This window comes from Trichoplax adhaerens, genomic scaffold (assembly GCF_000150275.1).
Source record: "Trichoplax adhaerens TRIADscaffold_6 genomic scaffold, whole genome shotgun sequence".
NCBI classification, from domain to species: Eukaryota; Metazoa; Placozoa; class Uniplacotomia; order Trichoplacea; family Trichoplacidae; genus Trichoplax; species Trichoplax adhaerens.
Window position 1 is genome coordinate 3,925,119 of NW_002060948.1, and position 23,872 is coordinate 3,948,990.

The 23,872-nt window shown below is 33.0% G+C and overlaps 3 protein-coding genes across 3 annotated transcripts; all 3 read right to left on the minus strand.

Annotated features, from left to right (window-relative positions):
• Positions 1 to 208: 208 nt before the first annotated feature.
• On the minus strand, positions 209 to 3,844 carry TRIADDRAFT_26270 (uncharacterized protein; the record flags this gene model as incomplete). The annotated part of the gene is made up of 17 exons (XM_002113740.1): positions 209 to 390; positions 510 to 643; positions 711 to 820; positions 921 to 949; positions 1,041 to 1,223; positions 1,288 to 1,357; positions 1,441 to 1,587; positions 1,669 to 1,753; positions 1,854 to 1,961; positions 2,061 to 2,145; positions 2,302 to 2,427; positions 2,560 to 2,638; positions 2,760 to 2,837; positions 2,978 to 3,025; positions 3,180 to 3,265; positions 3,409 to 3,537; positions 3,715 to 3,844. Coding segments are annotated over 17 exons (1,809 nt in total), but the record flags the coding sequence as incomplete, so codon positions are not given.
• A 6,100-nt stretch (positions 3,845 to 9,944) lies between these two features.
• On the minus strand, positions 9,945 to 15,263 carry TRIADDRAFT_26340 (uncharacterized protein; the record flags this gene model as incomplete). Its single annotated transcript, XM_002113741.1, has 11 exons — positions 9,945 to 10,087; positions 10,244 to 10,369; positions 10,486 to 10,617; positions 10,760 to 10,888; positions 10,979 to 11,107; positions 11,752 to 12,015; positions 12,120 to 12,251; positions 12,385 to 12,513; positions 12,607 to 12,744; positions 12,855 to 12,986; positions 15,161 to 15,263. Coding segments are annotated over 11 exons (1,557 nt in total), but the record flags the coding sequence as incomplete, so codon positions are not given.
• Positions 15,264 to 18,173: 2,910 nt separating this feature from the next.
• TRIADDRAFT_57547 (uncharacterized protein) lies at positions 18,174 to 19,982 on the minus strand (the record flags this gene model as incomplete). The annotated part of the gene is made up of 4 exons (XM_002113742.1): positions 18,174 to 18,229; positions 18,906 to 19,021; positions 19,188 to 19,322; positions 19,879 to 19,982. The coding sequence occupies 4 exons, from the start codon at positions 19,980 to 19,982 to the stop codon at positions 18,174 to 18,176; spliced, it is 411 nt and encodes a 136-aa protein (XP_002113778.1).
• Positions 19,983 to 23,872: the final 3,890 nt, after the last annotated feature.

Sequence of the window (23,872 nt, forward strand, 5' to 3'; positions counted from 1 at the left end):
AAGTTTTAGCAATTACCGATAGGAAACATACTCAGTAATGACGGAAAAGAATCCAACATTATTTTTAACCAGTATTCTGCATTACCTCAACACTTGTTGATTGTGCTTGTGAGTTATCGTCGGAGATACCATTTCTAGGTTAATTAAGAGACAAATAATATCATTATAAAAATTACGTTTCCTTAGACGCTTAGTCCACCATTTGGACTTACTCTGCTCCATCTTTATGGTTGTCTTCATTTTCATCATTAACAGTTGATTCTAGCTGATCGCGTTTAGGTTCTGTTGTCGGCTGTGACGTAGATACTTCTTGGGCGACTTTGTTGATATACCTTGCTAGTAGGCCTTCTAGTTGCTTACGTTGCAATGATCCAAGCAAGACCATTGAATCTGCATATGTATTATAAACTATTACTTTCAATCTATCATCATGTTCAATTAATCTACAGCGGTAGACTATAGATTGCAAAATTTACTCCTTTCAACATAAATAGTACTGTAGTGTTTACCAGCTGACTCTACCAGAGGAAACGATTTTAACTTTGTGGTTTCTAGTAGCTTGTCCAGATCTTCGTAAGATGATTTATATGATAGATACTTTATATCTGTTCGCATTATATCGGAGACGTAAATATCGTAAGCCCTGCCATATAATGAAAATAGATTAACCAATTTATTGAATACTCTAACATCAACTTCATGATGCCTACTTGTCCTCATAAATTTCTGGTAAATAAGGGAGTTTCTTAATTTGTATTATACTGTCATAAAACGAAGGTTGCAATTTTGTAGCAATGGCATTCGAAATTAACACTGCAACCTAAAATAAGGCAGAGAATGATGCATTTAGTATCTATTATAAGCTTAAAATATTAAAAAATTATAAAAATATGAATATTATTACGTTGTATGGTACCTACCATGACGGGAATAATATGAACGATTTGACCTGTGTTTTCGAAAGCATTACAAGGAGCAGTTATATAAATGAAATCGTAAAATGTTTGTATGTTAAAGACATAAATTTCCTTTTGGCGAACCTGTTAATTCAAAAACGATTACAGAAACAGAAATTGTATGGGTAACGCTACCCGCCAATGCCGCAGCACCAATAACTGCATATCCTCCAGGAACGATCGGTGAAAATAACCCGTCGCCGCTACGAATACCTAATGGAAACCACGCCGCCATTGCTTCTCCAATTAATCTTCCAAATGCAGCCCCTACCGTTTGCAATACCACAGTATTAGTAGAGTGTTGACTTGCAACACATGTATTTTAACATACCTATTATGAAAACGGGTAAAACAACTCCACAAGGTATTGGCAAGGCAACACTTGCAGCCGTCCAGAAGAACTGTAAAATAAAGAAATTTCTTATCATTTAGTAGTCGCTTTGATAAATAATTGAATACCCGGGTAAAAATCATTCTGTTATACCTGAAAGATGATGAAAAGTAACAAGCTAACGTAAATGTTAGGATGATCCCAATGATCTAATATCTTTTGAGCTTTAATGTTATCAGCATGACCCCTATACCAAGTCGCGTTAGAAAATAACTCATCTATAGCTTCTTTAGGAGTGACCTGAATTTAAAGACATCAATTACAGATGGGAAGCACTATATGATACGAGTATAAATTGAACTATCTATTAGATCCACTTACAATAGATGCCATATAACGTCCAAGTCCCAAAGGAAATGTTAACGAAAAATAGATAAAACAGATGATAGCAGGATAGAGAAATATGCTGCAAGCAACAAATTAAATAAGAGCATTTGTAAGAACATTGCAGAAAGTATCAAACAAGTTAGGATCAATATGAGGCAATTTCAAGGAAATGTAAGTACCTTTTGCGAAAAAATTTAGACACGACATTTTTTCGATACTTTCGTCGAAGTTCAATTAATTTTCGATGTAAATATACAAAAAGTGCTCCACTAAATCCGCTGACAATTCTATAATAAGCAAACGAAAATACAGTAAGCTAGCAATATAAATACTTTTGACACGATAGATCTTAAAGATTTTTCAAGTTTAAGATAGTAGTATTATACCCAATAAAGATAAATGCGAGCATTTCAGTCATATCAAAAGGAAAGTCAACACGGAAATGGGTGCTAAATAGCGCAGTAATAGTTTCTATTAAGAGAAGAAAAAAAAGATAGATTATTAACAAAAGTAAGTTGCCATAAAATAGAATTACATAACCAATCCCATTTCGTTTTATCTATCAGTTATGTGATGAAAGTTAGACTTGAGACTATATGTAAGGTAATCATCTTCAAATATACTAACGTTCTTCACGATCCCAAACTGATAAAAGACGAAATACGAAAGCGCCGCAAACTGCTGAAAAAAATCCCCTCCAGTAATTTCTTACAGCAAAATGGGTTGATGTTACTTCAATACTGAATAAGACGCCTATAAACAAAGTTGACCAGGATCAAAACGTTATGATACATATAACTTTACTATGAATAGTACTTAAGATCATTTCAAAAGATAGTCTAACTAAATGAGTTTATTCTGAATATTAAAAGAGAGGATAAGTACCTCCTATAGGTGCTGCAAAGTTGGATGATACACCTACAGCGCATGCTGCTGCAAGCAAATCCATGTTGTGCGATTCATTCTAGGGTCATGAGAAAGGTATCAGGTTACGACAAGAACTGAAAGTTGTAGTACCACTTGATGAAGATAATATTTTATCAATAGTATTGTAATTAATGTATGAGAGTAAAGCTAAATATTACCTTGTACAATCCTCGAAATACTCCCAATATACGATTCATGATAGATGCGACAATACTAGCTATGTGTACGAAAGGGCCCTGGCCATAATTATATGTTTAATTCAATTTTTTAGTGATATACAAAACAATACAACAATAGTATCGTACTACGTAGGTTTTATAGCTACTCTACCATGGAATATTAAATCTATTAGGATAGCTCAAGCCTGTAATTTTACCTCCTTGCCTATTGGCATACCACTGCCAGCTGCAGCTATTAAACCAACCTAATCAATAAGCATGTTATAATGTTAAGCAAGTTTTTAAAATACGGTTACTTAAAATGGTATTTCCCTTACTGGATTAAGCAGTATAGTAAGCCAGTGCATAATTTTTAGAGCTATCGGTATTTAAACGATTATTTAATTGAGCTTAACTTACAGATTTAGCAATTAATGCTCTAAAAGAAAGATAATGATGGAGAGAGTAACCACGCATAATTGTTTTCATTTCTGGGATTCCCGATCCTAATTAAAGCCAACGAAATATACAGTAAAAATAAAGCAAGAAAACACGTTCATAGAGTATGTATAGATCTAACTAGCATGCCTACGCTATCACATAGGAAAATTTATATATTATATTATATATGTTTACGGCTGTAATTTACCGATAGCATGTATGGAACATAATTTGACAAATCCAACGCTAAATAATAGGAAAATCATAGGTAGAAATACCCAAGCCAGATATTGCAAGAAACCACTATGTTTCGCAGATTGATAAGCTAAAATATGAGCTATATTTGCATAAGAAAAATAGAGAGAATAAAATATAATAATCATTATAAGTAAAGTGATCAAATTGGAGTAAGTACAGATGTAATTTACCAGCTAACAGATAACTAGAATATCAATTCAAACTAGCTATCATTAAAAAGTAAGACAATACAAATCTAGCAGCAGCTAGCTCTTACCATGTTGAATTTGTGTGATACAATAGTCTATAAGAAAACTTAATAATGCCATGATGATTCCAAGTACTAACAAATAAATCCAATCTAATCCGATATATTCGAAGATTAATTTATGAATCCAAGCAGGGCACTCTAGATGAATAATCCATTGTAAGAACAGATTAGCCTCATATAAAAATTGCTAGAACAGATCTTAGCCTCACAGTATAGATGTTATCGGCGTATTTTCAGTATATGATACAGTATACGAGAAATGTACGAATTTTAAATACTGAAAGAGTACTATTACGTTTATCATATTATCCAGTTGCAACGATACTAGTAAAGTATAATAACGTGTGTAATTGCTAAACTATAATTATCTAATACGCGTATATATAAGGCATGCTGTAGTTTAATATTTATTACTTACTAGAACAATTATCACGGCTATAACGTGAAATTGGAGTAGTTTGGATATGAATTTCTCCATCGTCGTCATTGTCGTCTGTACGATTTCTGTGTAACTGATTGGTTTGTTCACGAGCAAAGGCTTGTAATTCATTGGTAAATCGCCCATATACCTAATAATATTTTAAACACGCAGGAATAGGGAAAATTTAAATAGGCATTTCATTCGGAAAAATCAGATATCAATATCCTTATGCTCCTACAAGAATGACAACAAATTTTCTCGAATTCTCTCAACATAAAGTAATTTATCGTCATTGATGTCAACTTTCATTTATTGCTATAGTTTCATTATGACGGCTCTTGTAGAATTCGTTCAAAATGAAGTAGTTCTTCGTCATCGATGAGTACTTATACTTATTGGTACAGCTTATTTTATGACAGTTCTTCTTGAACTTTTTAGAATAAAATAATTTTTCGTCATCGATGTCAACTTGTAACTTATTGCTATAGTTTAATTATGACAGCTATTGTAAATTCTTTCAAAATAAAGTCATTTTTCGTTACCGATGTCTACTTTTTACTCATGACTACAGCTTAATTTACGACGGCTCCTTGAAATTTTTCGTCATGGATGTGTTTTTTGACTCATTACTGTACCATCCTTACAGCCTGTTTGGCAATTATTTACATTACAGTTTTTAATTAGTGTATTGGTTTATAGTTGTTGTTGGATCATGAGTTGATAAATCGGATGATCATGGGCTTTATAGGAAGAGGATGCAAGATTACGATAGTTTTCATCTACGCCTACGATGAATTGACTTCAAGTTAATTATCGCCTTGATCTATCATCATCGTCGTAGAGTAATACATATTACACAATAGTGTATGATCATGGTCGAGATAGATTATATCATATTATTGAGGAGCACTAAAAGTTCGTAGTAAAGCGAAAGACCGCCATCAAGGTTAACTGTACTGTCAACTATTTCAAGCTATACCCAAAAATGGCTTCTATCCGTCATCAATTGTGCTGGCAACAAGACGTAAAGTAAACCAAGTGAAAACAGCCAAAATCAAACAACAGCCATTCAAGCTCTACTATACAATTTCCATACGGCCCTAAGGATATCCATTATTCATCCATGGCAAGAGAACAATCATCAAAATCATTATTTACTTGAATATTAAATTCTGTCATCTAATGGAAGACATTCCTTGTCATGGCTATTGTATGCATTACCAAATACATGTCGTGTGTATTCGTTTGAATCCTTTCAAGGGGATAAAATGCCAATAAAACAGCGACAGAGCAATAAATTTGGAAGTGATCATTTGTCATGTAGGAAGAGATGCCAACAATATCTGTCTCTTCCTTTAATTAAAGACAACATGAAGATTGGTTCATGCTGAGTTGATTCATAGTTACTTAGCAAGACGAGTAGATCAATCATTGTTTAACGCCGAGGAGTAAAAGTTTATCATGGAATAATTAATTCATAACGAGCTGTGCATGATTGTAAGTACGTATTCATTCTTATTTCAATAAGTAAGTTAATTAAATGGAGACGATCAGAAGAATTGGATAAAGACGTTCAGCTTAGCTTACACCAACATCAATTCACGACAGTTATTAATAATAACAACAAGGCACATAATAACTATTATTTACCAATTAATGCATCCCTATTCTAAATCATAACAAATTAATATACGTAGTATAAAATGCTACACGAGTCTCTAAGTTTATCAGGATATCTCATGTTAAGCAGATGATATTATTTCCACCAGGATGGTGGAAAAGGGAAGATTTTCACGTTGATACAGGCTAGTCTAGTTTAAGACGTATGAGAAATTTCAGCCCTTGTACCACGTAGTTATATCAGGATTAGTTTGGGTAAGATTGTGAGTCGTCTCTGAATGTAAAAAGAATCTAGATAATTTAGCAGTTATGATAACATGAAGGTTATTCAACCGATGAAGATCTACGCGTATCTTGACACTATACTAACATCCTAATCGAAGGAAAACAAAGTCGACTACTCATGGGCTTGCAAGGGCTACTTAGAGTAAAGATTAGATGTGGTCGATCTCAAGCTTGGAGATTTTCTAGCTCAACTCATTATCTCCACCTAGCAGTTAAGATAATACGAAAGTTCTGTACAGTTGATGGAGATCAATGTTAATAGCGTGGAAGGAAAATAAATGCTGACGGAACTAGAGGATTCGAGTAAATGCTGGATGCAGTCGAGCTAGAATCCCAAAATAACCCGGAATCAGTTCAATCTAAATGAATTTTAATCTTGTATCTTTGAGTATTATCGATTGATTTGAAAACGATAATACTGTACTTTAGAAACTGGCTATTTTAATTCCAAATGTTATCCATCATCTATTCTATCTATAGCAAGACTTTAGGTAGTAAATGATGACTTCACATTGGATTTCATCTCTTCCTTCCGTGATGGTGGGACGAGTTATCTCGGGCTGGCACCGATACCGACTGTTTACCATCAGCAAGCTGTATCTCTATGGTATGCACTGGTTTTACGGCTTTACAAACAGGATTTACAGATACAACAAATGCATTAATGTTATAACAATCTAGACTATGCCGTAGTGGCATTACTTTAGCTGGAATGCTATAAGAAAATAACATTGATCAAGTAAACATGTTGTGGAAAAGACGATCGCTCTAGAAAGCGTTGATAGCAAAGATACGATGGGATTGTTTACGCTTATGATCCGCTCCCCTTTTCAACATTCAAGCTCGATTTGGTGATTGATCATGACTGAACTACTCTCCACTCAATACAACTGTAATGATCGCTAATACTGTAAATCATCAAGATTGGGATATTTTAAAGTACTTTATTTCAACTCTTATAGTGATGGAAAGTCGAAGGCCACTAGAGGATGAAAATCAACCCGATTAATCAATCTATCCATCAATCAATTGGACATGATTACATACCAATGTTTGCTCATAGTTGTATCCCTCTTCTTGCGTTGCCATTCCAGATAGGATGATTAAGGATAGATCATGGATCGATGATGGCTAGAATAGAGGAAATCAGTGGATAAGAGCAATAAAATGGATCAAAATTGCCAATGGATGACTAATTAGCAGGACTGGTTCTATCCTGCCTCGAAAAAAATGACGACGACTATGCCAGAGCTACAGTATAAAACTTCTCTGAGATGGTTGCCGTACTGTAAACTGCTGTGCAGATATATTGTCATGTATGTATATCCATTTTATTCTATAGTGATAGTGGGTAAACGATACCTATATCAGACTGGAGCTTTGGTTGACCACTTATTTTGCACAGGATTGTCTCCCGTCACCGCAATGGTACTGTACACTGTACAGCACAGTGCTCAAATCGCCAACTAGTATTGCATACTGTAGAGCTTGACTGTAGCATTCAATAGCGCTTACGCATAGAAATTATAGTGTAAAAACTGGCTCTATGGAGTAGCATGTTTAGTATCGCTTGGCCAGCAAATGAAAGCAAGATTCTGAATTACAGATGCTTTAACTTAATATGCAGCAGTTGCCTTCTGCAGGATTAATCGTTGCGCGGCTCAGATCGATTTGTTTTCTCCTTCTAATCTACAGTAAGGTAGTCCATAAAGAGGAAATGTAGGTGATTGAGCAGCTCCTTTTTAACTAGCATTCTATCGTAAACGAAAGTGCGATTCCGATTCTGTTAGAGTCTGAAACACAGATGCTTAAACTAAAATCTGCAGTACGTAGCTGTCTTCTGCAGGATTAATCGTGACACTATTCAGATCAATTGATTTCCTCGATCGAATCTACATTAAGGTAATTAATAAAAGAGGGAAAGACTGATATTTGAGCAGTCCCTATTTAACTAACGTCCTATCGCTTGGTCTTCGAATAAAAGTACAACATCCTAATTCTATTTGACTCTGGATTGCAGATGCTTTAGCTGAATATGCAGTAGCTGTCTTGTACAGGATTAATCGTGACACTACTCAGATCAATTAATTTCCTTCATCGAATCTACATCAAGGTAATCAATAAAAGAAGGAAAGACTGATGTTGGAGCAGCCCCTTTTTAACTAGCATCCTATCGCTTGCTCTTCGAACAAAAGTGTACAACATTCTAATTCTATTTGAATCTGGATTGCAGGTTCTTTGGCTGAATATGCAGTAGCTGTCTTCTACAGGATTAATCATTGCGCGATTCAAATTAGTTTGCCTTCTCCTGCTAATCTACAGTAAGATAGCTAATAAAGAGGAAACGATGGTGATTGAGCTACTTGAGCAGCTCCTTTTTTAAAGAGCATCTTATCGCAAACGAATGTGCGATTCCGATTCTATTTCAACCTGAATTACAGATGCTTTAACTAAATGTGTAGTAGCTGTCTCCTGCAGGATTAATAATGAAATTAACTATTGCGCTACTCAGATCAATTTGTTTCTTCCTTCTAATCTAAACTAAGGTAGTCAATAGAGAGGAAAAGATGGTTGAGCAACTCCTTTAACTATTAAAGTATCCTGTGATGGATTCCTATCGCTAGGTCTCCGAACGAAAATGCGATTCTGATTCTATTTATTATTAGTCTATTAAGATCGAATAATGGCAGATTCAACGATAGCACGGTTGCCTCTGAACCATGTAAAGATAGGCAACAAATACAATGCGATCGTAAATTAATTTCCGGAGCAAAATACTGGCCAAATACGAGTATAGCATTATTAAGTATCAACGAATATCTTGTCTTCTTTGGCCTATCTTCAAAGTATTGATCACTTCATATTAAAGCTTAAATTTATATACGCTGTACACCGTGTAAATACGCGTACGTATACCGATTCATAAATTACAATCTCCTTCCGTGCATGGATAGATGCCTCTGTAACATCATCCCTCTTTATTGATACGGTAATAGATCAACAATCTAATCAATCAATGATGATTATAATGATAGTAATAATTATTAATTGAACATACATGACCGCTATAACTTAAATGCCTTTTGACATACGCGTAGATGCACTCATTAATCCAATTATAATAATTATTAATATCCGTATACTACAAAAACGATACGTATTTCTGTAACGGTAAATAATTAATTAACCAAATAGGACTTGGCTTTTCTAACAATGAGGTCAATCAATAATATATTTAATAAACATAAATTGAGTAATTTGCTGAAACTAGAAGTTCCATTAGTAAATAATTTAGAGTTAAGATAGACACTTTCTCTTAGGTAACAACGTAACTTAATTAAGGTATATTCAAAAAAGGCTTATGAATTCAAATGGTTACATCATTACCATGCAAATTCAATAATGAATTGTAATTAATTCAATGAAGTGAGCGTTAATTGACGTCAAAAATCTATCATCAGTCGCATAACGCTATCATTCTATTTAGATATCCTAATCCATCTGACAAGGAAAATAACTTGTCTTAAATAGATAATTCGATTCAACGCCTTGTTATCCGTTACATAGGAGCATTTACAATTATTAGTTGAAAAGATTACAAATTTTGCTGTTTGAATATAGATATACGATATATTGGATATTTACATTAGAGCATTATTCCTGCTCAAATAACTTAAAACTATATTATAATTATTATATAATTATCTGTTTTCCATCATATCATCTTACTGCATGGAAAGGTAAATGTGATATCATAAATTGGTTGACGGCATTTTAGCTGAACCTCAAGTTGCTAAATGATCGTTAATCCCTAAATATTGTAATAACGAAAAAAGTATTTCATAAGAACAAAATTTACTGATACAGCATCGTATAGCATGACATTGCTATTTTATCATAAAAAACTCAACTAACGTTTGTCCAATGTCGAACATGTTGGGCCGGTAAAGCCATTCTTGCAGTCACAACTTCCATTTATAGGATCGCAAGTGCCACCATTATGGCAACTACATGTTAGCCGACAATTACTACCATAACGATTAAGTGGACAATCTGACAGAAAATGGTGTTTATTGCATCGTTAGTAATCCTAAAATTTTGGGCCAAATACTTTATTATGAAAATACAACATAAATTATGTCACTAAAATTAAACTCATATAAATGGTATCAACAGCAAATTTACTTGAGACAAACATACGAAAATTACCGTCTTCACAATTTAGGCCCGTTTTTCCAGGTGGGCATTTGCATCTGCCATCTGAATCACATCCAACAGTCGAATTGCAAGGACATGTCAACATGCAGTTAGGACCATATTTGCCGAGAGGACAAGCTAAAGCAATCACATAAAACAGTATGAATACACACATTACGGATTGCAGAGTTCCGTTGCTGAGATAATTAAAATGGATCTATCGTTATGGTAAGATTGTCATCAAATTTTTGTACGTTTATCACAGAATGGTCCCATCCAACCAGGTAGACACCTTTTGCATGCACCAGTTTGAGGATTACACCCTTCTGAATGTTTGCATGGGCAAGGAATCGAACATCGGTACCCCCAAAATCCACTACTACAAGCTGCCAACAAAAATCTTAATTTAGCGTTGAGTTGTACTTTTACCTACTTTTATCAATTTTGAACTTATAGTGTAATCAGCCTATCATCTCTTAGCTTGATAACCCTATACTAATAAATTCTCAAATTCAGATATAAAGTTACCCTTTTCACATTGTGCCCCGTAATATCCAGGAGGGCATAAACATGATCCTATTCTGCTAACACATAATCCACCATTCTGACATGTACAGTTGTATATACAATTTGGACCATACTTTCCTGGAGGACATTCTAATAATACAGAATATGGATACAGCATTTAATTATCAACATAATTTTCCCCATAATCTCTCGTCTATATACTACCAAATTTTTAGTTACCTTTTTCGCATCGCTTGCCGGTACGTCCAAGGGGACATTTACATGATCCATCAATAGAATTACAAATAGCACTAGAATCGCATGTACAAAGCTTAGAACAACGTGGCCCGTATCTTCCACCACTACATCCTTTATTTATCAAAAGGCAAAATTATAGATAAAATTAAAATTATTATCAAGATATGATTAATTAAAATAAATAAATAGTGGAAAAATTTGGATCATATAGCCTACTTCGATTGCATGATTGGCCCATGTATCCTGGCTTACACAGACATTTGCCATCTTCACTACAATGTCCACCTGTACCACATACACAAGTTGATCGGCAATCGACTCCATACGTACCCGAAGGACATGCTATCAATTCATTTTATTAATATTTAGTAATTAAACGGAGTCATAGAAAAACAATCTGGCCTCCAGTTACTTTACATAAAAAATTGTCATCTTTCTAAATAATTAAATTCTATCAGAAGCAATAATACTTACGCTGATTACATGTTGCACCGGTCCAACCTCCTTTGCATCTACATTTTCCGGTTACTATATCGCAACTATCACTATTATTACAGTGGCACTTATAATGACAATTGCGTCCAAAATATCCAACAGTGCAGCCTAGGTAATTTATCGAATTGATATTTAGATGATATATGAAGATATTTTTATATTGTGCTATAGTATTACGTTGCTAATATAATACCACACCCTTTAGGAATTTGTTAGGGTTTTGTTCGATTAAAATTAACAATAAATCATACAAAACTTACGATTAATACAATCTCTTCCAAAAGTTCCAGGAGGACAGTTACAACCACCGGTAACTGGATCACATCCTTCTTGGTCTGGACAGTTACAAATACTGTTGCAACCCTCTCCAAAGAAACCTCTAGAGCATTTGGACAAGCAATCTCGTCCAAAATATCCGGGTTTGCAGTGGCAATATCCAGAAATGCTTTTAACACAAGAATAACTATTGAAAGGACACTCACAAATCTGTAAACAACCCTTTCCGTATCTACCAGCAGGGCAAGCTGAAAGTAACATATCCTTTAGTTATTAAATATATTTTAGCATCATCTTCCGGTATGAATGCATCTTTATTACGATCGTGTTGAGGTTATTTAGCAGAACTTACCAACTTCACAATTTGGACCATCAAAGCCTCTTTTGCAGATACATTCACCATTAGTAGGCAAGCACACCGAATTTTTTCCTTTGCACTGACACGAGTGTTGACAATCAGGTCCAAAGCGTTCGTTTTCACACGCTAATTTATTAAAGTATACTACATTAATACTCGTATTCAAAGCTTTATAAATTATAAAGTATTACCTAATACAATTAAAGAACTGAGTGGCACTGAGTGCTAAGATTGCTCAGAGCTAATATATTTTTTTCACCTTGATCACATAACTCGCCATGCCAGCCGGCCGGGCAAATGCAATTTCCTGTTATTGGATGGCATTGTTTCGGTGAATCACACTTGCATTTAAAGAAGCAATTTGATCCGTAAGTTCCTGCAGGACATACTATCGGAGAGAAATTAAATCACATCCAATCACTTGAAAATTTCTCGATACAAAATTATTAATGAACGATTTTTTAATGATTCAAACTATTACCTTCTCTACAGTCTTTGCCATAGTAACCTGCTTTACAGATATTGGGTATGCAAACGCCTGTAATGTGATGACAAATACTGTTCTTGTCACAATTACACTTGTGATCACATGCAAAGCCATAAGTTCCACTAGGGCATTCTAAATATTTTCACCAGAAATAAAGGAGGCATTAAAGTCACTTTCTTTACAATATCGCTGGAAAAAACGCTATCAGTGCAACTTTTAAAAGATTCGTTCTGCGCTCATACTTCGTTGACAGTATCTTCCGTAGAAGCCATCTCTACATATACAGATACCACTGCGGGTGCAATTAGCAGTGTTGCTTTCGTGACAATTACACTTGCTTTGACAATTATCTCCATAGTAACCTTTACTACATTCTACAGCAAGCAGAATAAATTTCAATTTACATCGTCAGTATTAACGATAAAGTGGCCTTTAACGTAATTAATATTAATCTTATTAATGCAAGAACGCAATTCCGATAATGAAATATTCCATATCACATACCTCTCAAGCAAATAACTGATTGATTCATTATCAACTTTTCTAATTATGAGATTAAAAATGAAGCAAAATTTGATGCTATTCTAGTAATATATTTTAAAAGTCCTTTAAATACGAATAGATAATATGCTTGCAGCTTTAGAATATTCTTTATCAAATTTATGTAATTATATATATAATGAGAAGTTAAATTCTTATTTTCCTAATTTATTAAATTACTAGGTGCTAGCTATATTCAAATGGTAATGACACTTACCACAGGTAACTCCATCAGCTGCTAACTTGTAAAATTTAGGACATTCACACTTATAGCTGCCAATGGTATTTACACATTGATACTGGCATTGTGACTTGCCTGTTTTGCATTCGTCGATATCTGCAGTGACATATCATGGAAATAAATTATCACCAAAGTGCAATGTGCGATACGAATATAAGCTTGGCGCATCTATGCGTTAGATACCAAGACATGAACATATATGATATACGGTACAAAGATACTAATAGCATACATAAAAAATGCTAACCTATGCATTTTCTTAAATCATCAGCTAGTTGATAGCCAGGCAAACAAGTGCATCGAAAACTTTCGTTGTCGTCGCCATAGGACCGACATTCATGTTCACAATCACCATTGTTTATAGAGCATGGATGCGGATCGCCATCTGAATGATTAAAATTAAGCCTGATTATTTACTAAAATAACACTCCTTCATCTGATTAGCTAATCAGAATGACATTATATAGAATATACTTAGTATTATGGATAATTGGAAAATATAAGAGATGCTTAAGTTAGCAAGTGGCGCTATAAGAGTTAAAATACTGCTTCAAGAATGAAGTCTGCTACGAGGATTTAAACGAACCTTCACAAGTATGGGTACCAGGAATTAATTTACGATCAGGTATACATTTACAAGTATAGCTACCATACGTATTGAAGCAGATATCACTGCAATCTGCTGTATGTTCTTCACATTCGTTGATATCTACAATATTTGAGTTCATCATAAGCTATTAATGAAAACTTTTTTGATATTTTCTTATTATTGCTGGCGATGGCTTACCAAGACAAGTTTTACCATCGGGCGCCAATCGAGTTCCAGCTTGACATAAACAGGTCATAGTTCCACTAGAGTCATAGTCACAGCCAAATTGGCACTTTCCTCGGTTAGTAATACATGGGTTATTAAATTCTGAAAGTAAAAACAAAAACTAATCCATCTAAAAATCTCACTGAAGTCCAGCTAAAATTTTAAATCATCCTTGAAAATATATTTCATATTTATCGGTAGCTGAATCACATGAGCTATCGTTCAGGCCATTTGCTATGAAACTACGTAGATATATGTGGTCTACTTTTAGACGAAAATTTGTATTTTTCTATTCTTTCATCCGTGTTTATGTATGGTATATCGATGTGATAATTACTATTGATTACTTAAAAATGAGTTTAATTCTTGTACATTATACAGATATCAACTTTTATAAAGCTTTAAATATTTTCGATTACAATTATTTTTCATCTCTACTTACTCATACAATGCAATCCATCAGCTTGTAAGATCATTCCACTTGGGCACGCGCAACTCTTAACTTTAGTAGAAGGATTATATAAACACTGCTTTTCACAGCCACCATTTTCAGTTTTACATGGATTGGAGTCTATGTTAAAATTATCGATCAATTATGTATATATTCCATATATAAGATTATAGCATTTATAGGATTTAACAAATTCATTACAGACTATAAGTAAATGACCTTATGAATATATTTTGTCTAGAAACTATATAATAATGTATTAATATCTACCCTTGGAGCAGTGGGTTGTATTATATCTAAAATGTCCATCGTGGCATTCACACTCATAACTTCCTATAGTGTTACGGCAACTTTGCTGACAATCATGGCGACTTGTGGCACACTCATCGATGTCTGGAAAAGAGAATATAAAATATCTTGTAGCACTCGCATTACAGTATATAAGCTACAGCTAAGTGAACAGTATATACTATTAATGCGAGCAAGCAGTAAATTTCCTTACCGTTTTCACACCTAGGTCCGGTAAAACCTTTAGGACAGTCACAACCAATTACAACGAATTTACTATTCACCGACGCATAAGTACAATTGCCGCCGTTCTTGCATCTATCCTCAGAGCAGTTTTCTACGTTGCTAACTATTAAAATTTGCAGTTTGAATAACTTTTAAAAATTTTGAAATAAAATAATGAGAGACATAGAATATCAACTTATGCCCCTATATATGCAATAATAACTTGATCTATTAGATTAGAAATTACGTCAGTCACGTTTTAGATTTTGCACTAAGCTCTTAACGTATTCTGTACAGTATTATCAATTTTGTCTTGCTATAGTGTGGTAGCATTTTATTAAAATTGTAATGCGAAATATTTTCTGAAATTGTCTAGTTACTGTAGTCTAATCGACAGATTACATTCTAGAACATGAGTACACAATCCAATTACACCTAGTATTGTAACAGGCAGGAGTATAATGAACACATATCTTATAGTCAGAAAAATTTATCTTTTTTACCGTATTTATCCTCTATTCCATCCCGATGACATTAGTATCACATACTTTAAAATTGTTAAATTTAATTAGACTACCTAGTGTGATTGCGAAGTCTAAAGACTCCGATGCTGACAGAATAATCTCCTTATTATAGTACTATAATTCACAAGTTATATTGAAGAATATCAATAACAACACTGATATACACCATTTGCGTTTGCAATGTTTATAGCCATAGTTTATCATGAAAACTATGCTAATAAAATTAAAGTTTCAATTAAAATGTGGGTTAGCACTGATGTTCATTGGCTAAATACTATAACGACAACTTACGGTCATTGCATTATTTATGAAAATGATTAATACAGTTGTACTTGCTTCTGTAAGATAGTTTCTTAGCTGAAATACTAGCTTGAAAGGTTATCTACGTGCTAAATTGATTTATACATAGAACTAATTTTACATAAATAGAAATATTTCTGATAGTAAACATAACAGAGCATGACTCATTATCCAAAGCAATGAAATAGGTTCTCGACAAAGGAATTAATTAATTAAAGAAATTTAACGCGCGCAGTTTACGGTAGGTCGAACGGTACCAAAGTTACGTTGTAGAATATTGTATAAAATAATCCACTCTGCGTTTAATTATCTTGCAATTAGAATTGATCCTAGAAAATGGTTACACATTAGCAACTGATCTATATATGATCGTGCAACAAATAAGTAATAAGCATTCAGTTATAATCGAAATGACGTTCGATCAGTCATGTTTCTACAAGCGATTACCATATTACCTGACTACATAATAGTTGACTGTAAAGCGTATTAAAATCTTTCCAGTTTAAAAAATTATCTATTAATTATCACTATTAGCCTTATCATGTCTGCGACGTAAGCATTATTATTAATGTATTAATTTTTACTATCTATGCAATAGTTACTGTCTACACTGATCGATACTATACAGTATAATAATATGTATTACTATGTTATCGTCTTCGTTACCATATTATCTATTCGTCAATAATTATAATAAACTATTATTGTTCAATCAATGAATAGGGTGGAGACCCGAAAACAATACTAATGTCTTAGATAGCCTTGATTAAGTTGAATGAAACCTACTTGATTATGGGGATGAAGTTAATGTTGGTTTCAATGTGTAGCATTGTAAAGACAGTAAACCTAGAATCTCATTTCTAATGTACGTGTATAACGATATAGGCCAAAGTTATTATATCATCGATGGCCCTTTCCTTGAGGTGTATTGTAAGCATTCTATAAATGATAATAATAATTCTAAAATCAATATACTGTAGTATAAAGTCCAGTGCTAACTCCAAGGGTCTGATACTTCTATTTTAGGCTCATTCGAGATTTAAAATACGTAGAAATATTTCGTCATGCAAAAAATAAGTTGCATGTACAGTATAATATGTGTTATATTATGTAATTTCCTGACAGGTGGAGGTAATTAGATAGAAGATAAGATAAAGAACAAAAGGCTAGCCAGATAAATTGAGGACAGAGGGCATGAATAGGATATAAGCCTCGGGCAATCATTGCGATCACCGAGTGTTTTATTTTGAGGCTGTATCAATTTGTGTTTAGTAATACTTTGGTTCTATTTCTCCACGATTACAATTATCTTTTGCTGTTCAAGTTATCAAATATCCTTATTGTATATCGTACATGAATCACTAACATAATTGTACTACAATGTTACAGACGCCAATATGACTAGTGAAGTTCAAATTTCCATGGTATCATATAAGACTTAATATTTATCTTTTTCGAGTTGATCCGATAGACCGCTATTTTTATGAAATTTCTTTACATGTTAATGAAGAGAACTGAATATCAATTACCAAGCTATTGACGATCATAAAGTAATTGTTACCGTTCTACATTGATAACGCTCTATTTGCCGCAAGGTCGTCTCCGTTATAAACATAGAAAGCAATAGTTTTATGTTTATATACTACATAATGATCGAGTTATAGATATCACTAAAGAAAACATTTTAGACAATAGCAATATTTGGTTACTGATCATTGCCGACAATTTTCTAAAAGGGCAAAAAATATGAAATATTTTTCTCAGTGCCAATCTCGTTGTGATAATTTAAGCACTGATAGGAGCAAGTTACGTTAAGAAACAACTAAGCGCTAATTCTATATGACAAAGTACACGATTACAAAATCTAATCTATTTTATTCGAAAGTAAAAAAAGCTCTTAAAATGTTTTGAAGTTTTATTGTCTAGCACTGAAAAGAATAGCAAAACAGTTGAAATCTATAAGCTATATCAATATTCTGTTTTTGTAGTATATTTAAATGATACACTTTTCTCTTTGGTTCTCGGTGTTAATATTTTTATGCGAATCCATCATTATTATGGTATACTGTAGAGCTATATAGAACTTACGTTTACTTGTTTGACACCTTTCAATAAATCCATACTTTCCATTGAAAGGTTGGCAAGGATTTATTGAAGGTGATATCACAGTGTTTTTATTCAGATAACTCCATCTTTATCATTCTTATGTCGATAAAATGGGCAAAGGTAATATTCTAATAGCAATATGCGAGACGTCACCAGTAATAACTTATAGACTCGTTAACCACAAAATTAAAAGTACGTCTGAAATCCCTTACGAAACACTATAATTTTTAAAGTCGTATACTGTACTCGTATTGCTTAATGATAACAGCAATTTAGTAGGCAGTCATATTGTAAGAAGTATCGCAAGGAAGACCTTAGTAGGCGGTAAGTGCAAATACGTAGACGTTGAAAATGAAACTATTGAGCTGCAAATTACTACATATCTCGGAAGTACAAAACTCGACCATAAATGAGATTAAGCATTGAAACTATTGTAGATGCACAGGCATATTTTGAATTTTAAGGACAAATGACTACACGTAAAAATTTGGCTATAAATGGATACCTATACAAAGCATCCTCTATCATTTTTCAATTCTCGAAAAAAATATTTATTTATTAACAGTGGAGGAGCTGTAGTTAGGTAGAATTATAGAACACAGAAATAACGGTCCATTGTAGATCTATTAAATTTATCAAGCTATAGCCGAAGTAGTTCAAAAGTTATTGATAATCCACTTAATGTCTATCAACATCTTGAATCATAATGGGGATTCAAAGGTAATCTGTAACTAATGGTAAGCCGATACTGATCGACAGTGATAGTGTGAGGACTGGGTATTTTACTTTTGAATTCTTACTAACCCCTTTTCGTACATCCTTTTTCATTATTATTGACTTGCTGCCAACCAGGACAACAGACATAAGTATCGACGTATTCTGTTATTGGTACCCAGGTTTTAACTAGTTCTTGATTTGTTCTGTGATATAAATATTATGAAATATATTTATTTCAAGTAATATAATACAGTAGAATTAAAAGGAACCATATCCTTGTATCCCTTTAGAATCGCCCTAAGTTACTTTACAAAGATTAAAAAATAAATGCATCACATAGATTATAAACTACTATTAATGATAACTTACATATTTTTCATTTCTACACACCACTGAGGGCATCGATCACTCTTAATATGGGTTCGAAATTCTTTAGTTACATTAACCGATGTTTGAACTAATTCTTGTTTTGTTACTTTTCTTCGATCTCGACAGACGTGCGGCCTAATAGAAAAACAGTGAGAAAATTACTGTTGCCGATCATTTTAAGATTATAATTTATAAATATAAGTAATATCTGATTCTAAAGGTATCGGTACGGCAGAATTACAAATGTTATAATGACAGTAATAACCATGTAACATTTGATCAAATTAAGCATACGATTTCATTAGCTACAAGCCGCAGATTAAAACATAATAGCAGTTTTATACTTAATACGATTGCAATGGCTGAATTTTAAGACTATCTTCATGAGTACATTTATCATATGTTGTACTTCAGCGCCCATCGTTGGGAAGCACAGTTACTGTATATTGTAATTCAGGGAGTAGAATTAAATGGTACAGTGGTTATCAAATGACGAATGATCAAAGCCATGCAAGAAAATTGTGCATTAAAGTTTACTAATATGCTACGCAGACAGTTCAAGATTTTGCTTGGATTGTAACTTCAATTAATAAAATACTAACATCATCATGCGATCATCATAGAAACAATAAGCTTCTTACTGCTGATAAGTAGGAAAACTAAGAACAACATCGCAAACTAATTTACTTACATCTTGGGATCCAGTTCTTGATTGCTTGTTGCTCTTTGAGAGATAACTAAAGCAACCAGGGCCAAAGAGAATATGCATGTCCTCGATCTTAGTAAAACTTTCATGTTGCTGTCAATTAAATCGCTGAAATTCTTTTATATTAGAGAACTTATTCAATTGATCTTTGGAATATCACTTTACATAAATCTTCTTCCACTCAATTACAACCTATAACTAAATAATCAGGCAGAAAAATTAACTAAAGGACGATTGGCAGGGAGATGTGAGTTAGCTACTGTTACAAAAACGGATACGCTAAGAAAAATTTGTAAAATAAGTTGTTGTTTAATTCGGTAAGCAAAGTTAACAGACCAAATAATTGATTGAAACAACGATTGAGCAAGAAATTTATGCTCATTACAATTTTAAATTTCGGTTATTTGATCTTATACGTGCCATGCAACAATATAATTAATCAACACGCAGACAGGCATAGAGATTAAAAAATTAATGCACGTTGGATAGGCTGAAAAAACGATCTATCAATGAATTAATTTTAAATTTTTTCTGCATAATTTCGGCCTTTTTAACAGACGCGGTAACGTTACAAGAATTGGAGAATGTTAAGAACAAACAAGATAGTTTTCCTTCTTTTCTCCCCGATGTACGTATTTGTCAAAATATACTTTGATCGTTTATAACACAACTCTTGGGCAAGTATTGGCAGTTTGTCAAATGATCATAACGATTTTTGAAATTTTTTCTTTAACAATTTTTACTTACGACAACCACGACACTCGTCTTCTTGAAATATTGGTAATCATTGAATAGCACACCGCTGAATTAATTATTTCAATATGTAGCATGTAATCAAGCAATAGCTAGATTTAAAATTATCGTTTTACCCTTTACTGGCTATACGTCTTACTGTAAAGTGAAAAACCAGTAAGCGTTGCATTAATAACCGAGAGTAAATAAGAAGTCGATTATTATGTCATAGTATGGCCTACTAATTTACTATCATGTGCCAGCGTATTAGCTAAAAGATAAATTTATCCATAGGCCATTGTCTACTATGTTAAGTGAAGAATTTCTTCTTTTTAATTAATAATAATTGTTGTAATAAAAAGTTATGCGCCACATTAGATAGCCACGGTTAGTAACAAAAAAAGAGGAAGGTGTAAGATCGTCAAGATGTATAGACAATAAGAACGGATACAAAAGAGAAGAATAACAACTACTAATGATAGTTTTATTGTCATTTTTAAGAGATTGCTTATTTTCTTATCCAGTTTAGGTTGTTTTTTATAAGTCATTTTATCCTTGAGCATCTTATTATTTGACCAAGCTGAGTCTAGCTAAACACAAAGGGCAATCATAAATCCTCCTTCTCAGCCCTGATTAGAAGATCAAATCATACCTTTATCCCAAAACTACAATAGTACTGTAATTATGGACGGATTTATTACGTAGGTGTTTCACTTCGTTTAAAAAGATTAGTTCATCTCTGTCCTACTATTTCATTAATTTGTTCCAATTTATTGTTGTAGAGAAAGTTTCCAAGCCAATGAAGAAAATGCCATAGAGGCAAAAATTTTTGTGGGGAATGCATACGTACTATATCAAATGCAATAATTTCCATCTATCAATATTGTGTCATCAGATACAGCTAATGATATTAAAACACTCCCGTTTTCTTAGAAATGAACAAAAACTTAATTTTAAACCATTAAACTCGATTATGATTTATAAGATGAGATTCTTAATTGTACAATAACATTTTATAAATATAATCATCAAATTAAGCCTGTAAGTAGAATAGATGAGGAATCATCAATTAATGAATGAAAGTTAATCTGAGTCAACCAAGGCAATTTCGAGTTAAATTAACTAGCGGAAAGCTTGAAAACAGTTGCCATCATAAATTAAATTTAAAATTTTAAAGTGATTTGCCTAGCTATGAATATTAGATGATGCAGGTCTGGATTTGTGGCCTCATTTTTAGCGATCTATGGCTGAACAAAAATAATACTTTCTCTTATTCTTATTAACTGAAGTTGCAAAAATCTCTTTGAATGTTAGTGACAGAAGCTTTGTAGTCAGGATACATTCTATCGTTATAGTTATTACTGTACATTGGAGAGCTATGCATGATACAGGTTTCAATCTAATAGCAGCTCATGTAGCAGTATTCTTTGCAATCCATTGCCTTATCCGTTGAATAATATCAAATGTAAACAATATTGTACGATAAATTTCCATGACAAAGAGCCATGTGGCGTAATCAGGTAATGTAACATAGATGCGATGTTATGACATATCTTCTAAATAGAAACAATCATCAAGGTAATTGCAATAGATGTTTCAAGTATCTGAACGTAAATTAGTTCTTTATTTTTAATTGTAATAGATAGTATAGAGACACGTGCACGGCGGAATTATGAAATAAATTTCGAATCATTTTAATAATATTAATATTGATCTAAGTCATCAAAGAGTGCATTTCGACGTCATCTCCGTTCACTAGGTAAAATCCGGCTGATTTATTCATTCTAGCTGTTATTTTTATGTTTTACGTGATGAAATGACCGCAGCAGTAACTAAGACGATGGGATCAAATTTTAGAATAGTACTGCACGATGTTTACGGATCCTAAATTGAAAACAATTAACAGCCTCCAGGGTAGAATTAAATGGACATAGCAACTACCACTGTATAGATGTACCTGAAGGCGGCCGGTTACCAATAGTAAGTTGGAAAAAATTAGCAGGCAAAATTATTTGATTTAATCTCATATAATCGAGTTTTAGTAATTGAGCATTGCTAATTATTAAAAACTTTTTCAACTTTTTATGACCTCATAATCATACGTTCCTCTATAATTGATCACCTCGTAATACGAGGATTATACGCGTATACCGTAGTATGTCAATAACTACTAATCAATTAAATATTTATTTACGTTTTATGAATTAAAATTTAACATAGAAAATTTATAATACTGTTTGTTGATTCATGCTGAGCATATTTGACTAGCCAACTATTTTGCAATCTATTCATTTAAAAGTTTACTGATCGATCAATCAATCATTCATACGTATAATACTAAATAATTGATCGATATGGAGCTATGCTATATTTATACGGTACTACCGTTTAAGTATTTCATCGATGCCATTAGTCGTTTGAAACTTCTTATACTGTACAGATAGTATCGCAGCAAAAGAGAAATTTTAATAAAGATCAGCCTAATATAATTGGCAATAACTGAATGTAAAAATTCAGTTAATAAATTAGTAAAAAGATTTCCCGTAAAATTTACCTTCCATTCATAAGTACAGTATGCTACTGTATTTTTAAATCCATTGGTATGATACAGTGGACTATTTATCATAGTATTTAGTTTAACAGCTGCTAAAGATCGCTAATGACTGATTCAAAGACATATTCAGCCCTTTTTATTCCTGTATTCTTGGTACTCAGATGAGCTGTGTATTTACGATTAGGGTTAAAAGTAGAGAATGCTTGTAATTAAAATTGCACTTACGTGGGAGTAATATTTAGAGCAGTTTGCCTGTATATGTATATATACAAAAAAAGGCATTCCTTGTGTACGTCGTAAATATTTCGCTCGTTTTGTTTACTGTTTGATCGACTTTGCCCGAAGGATTATTAAAATCTGTTGTACTATGCCAGTAGTTACTATAGTATTAATAAGATGCGCTTTTATAGATTGAAAAGAGCGTCTATAAAGCTGTTGATGCAATCTGGATTTGTGGAAGTTTTTTTAATTTAATTTCCTAAAATACAATAGAAAGCATATTGTATTCATTTCTGTACTACAGGGACTCTATCCTTAATGTATTTCTACAGTATCTTATGAAGGTTCTAGACCCAATCAGGTAAGAATCTCAAAATATATGTCGCCAAATTGATTACATCCGTTAAGTAAACTACTGTATTGATAGTATAGATTCAATAGGCTCAATAAAGCCCTAGAGATTCTTCGTATGAA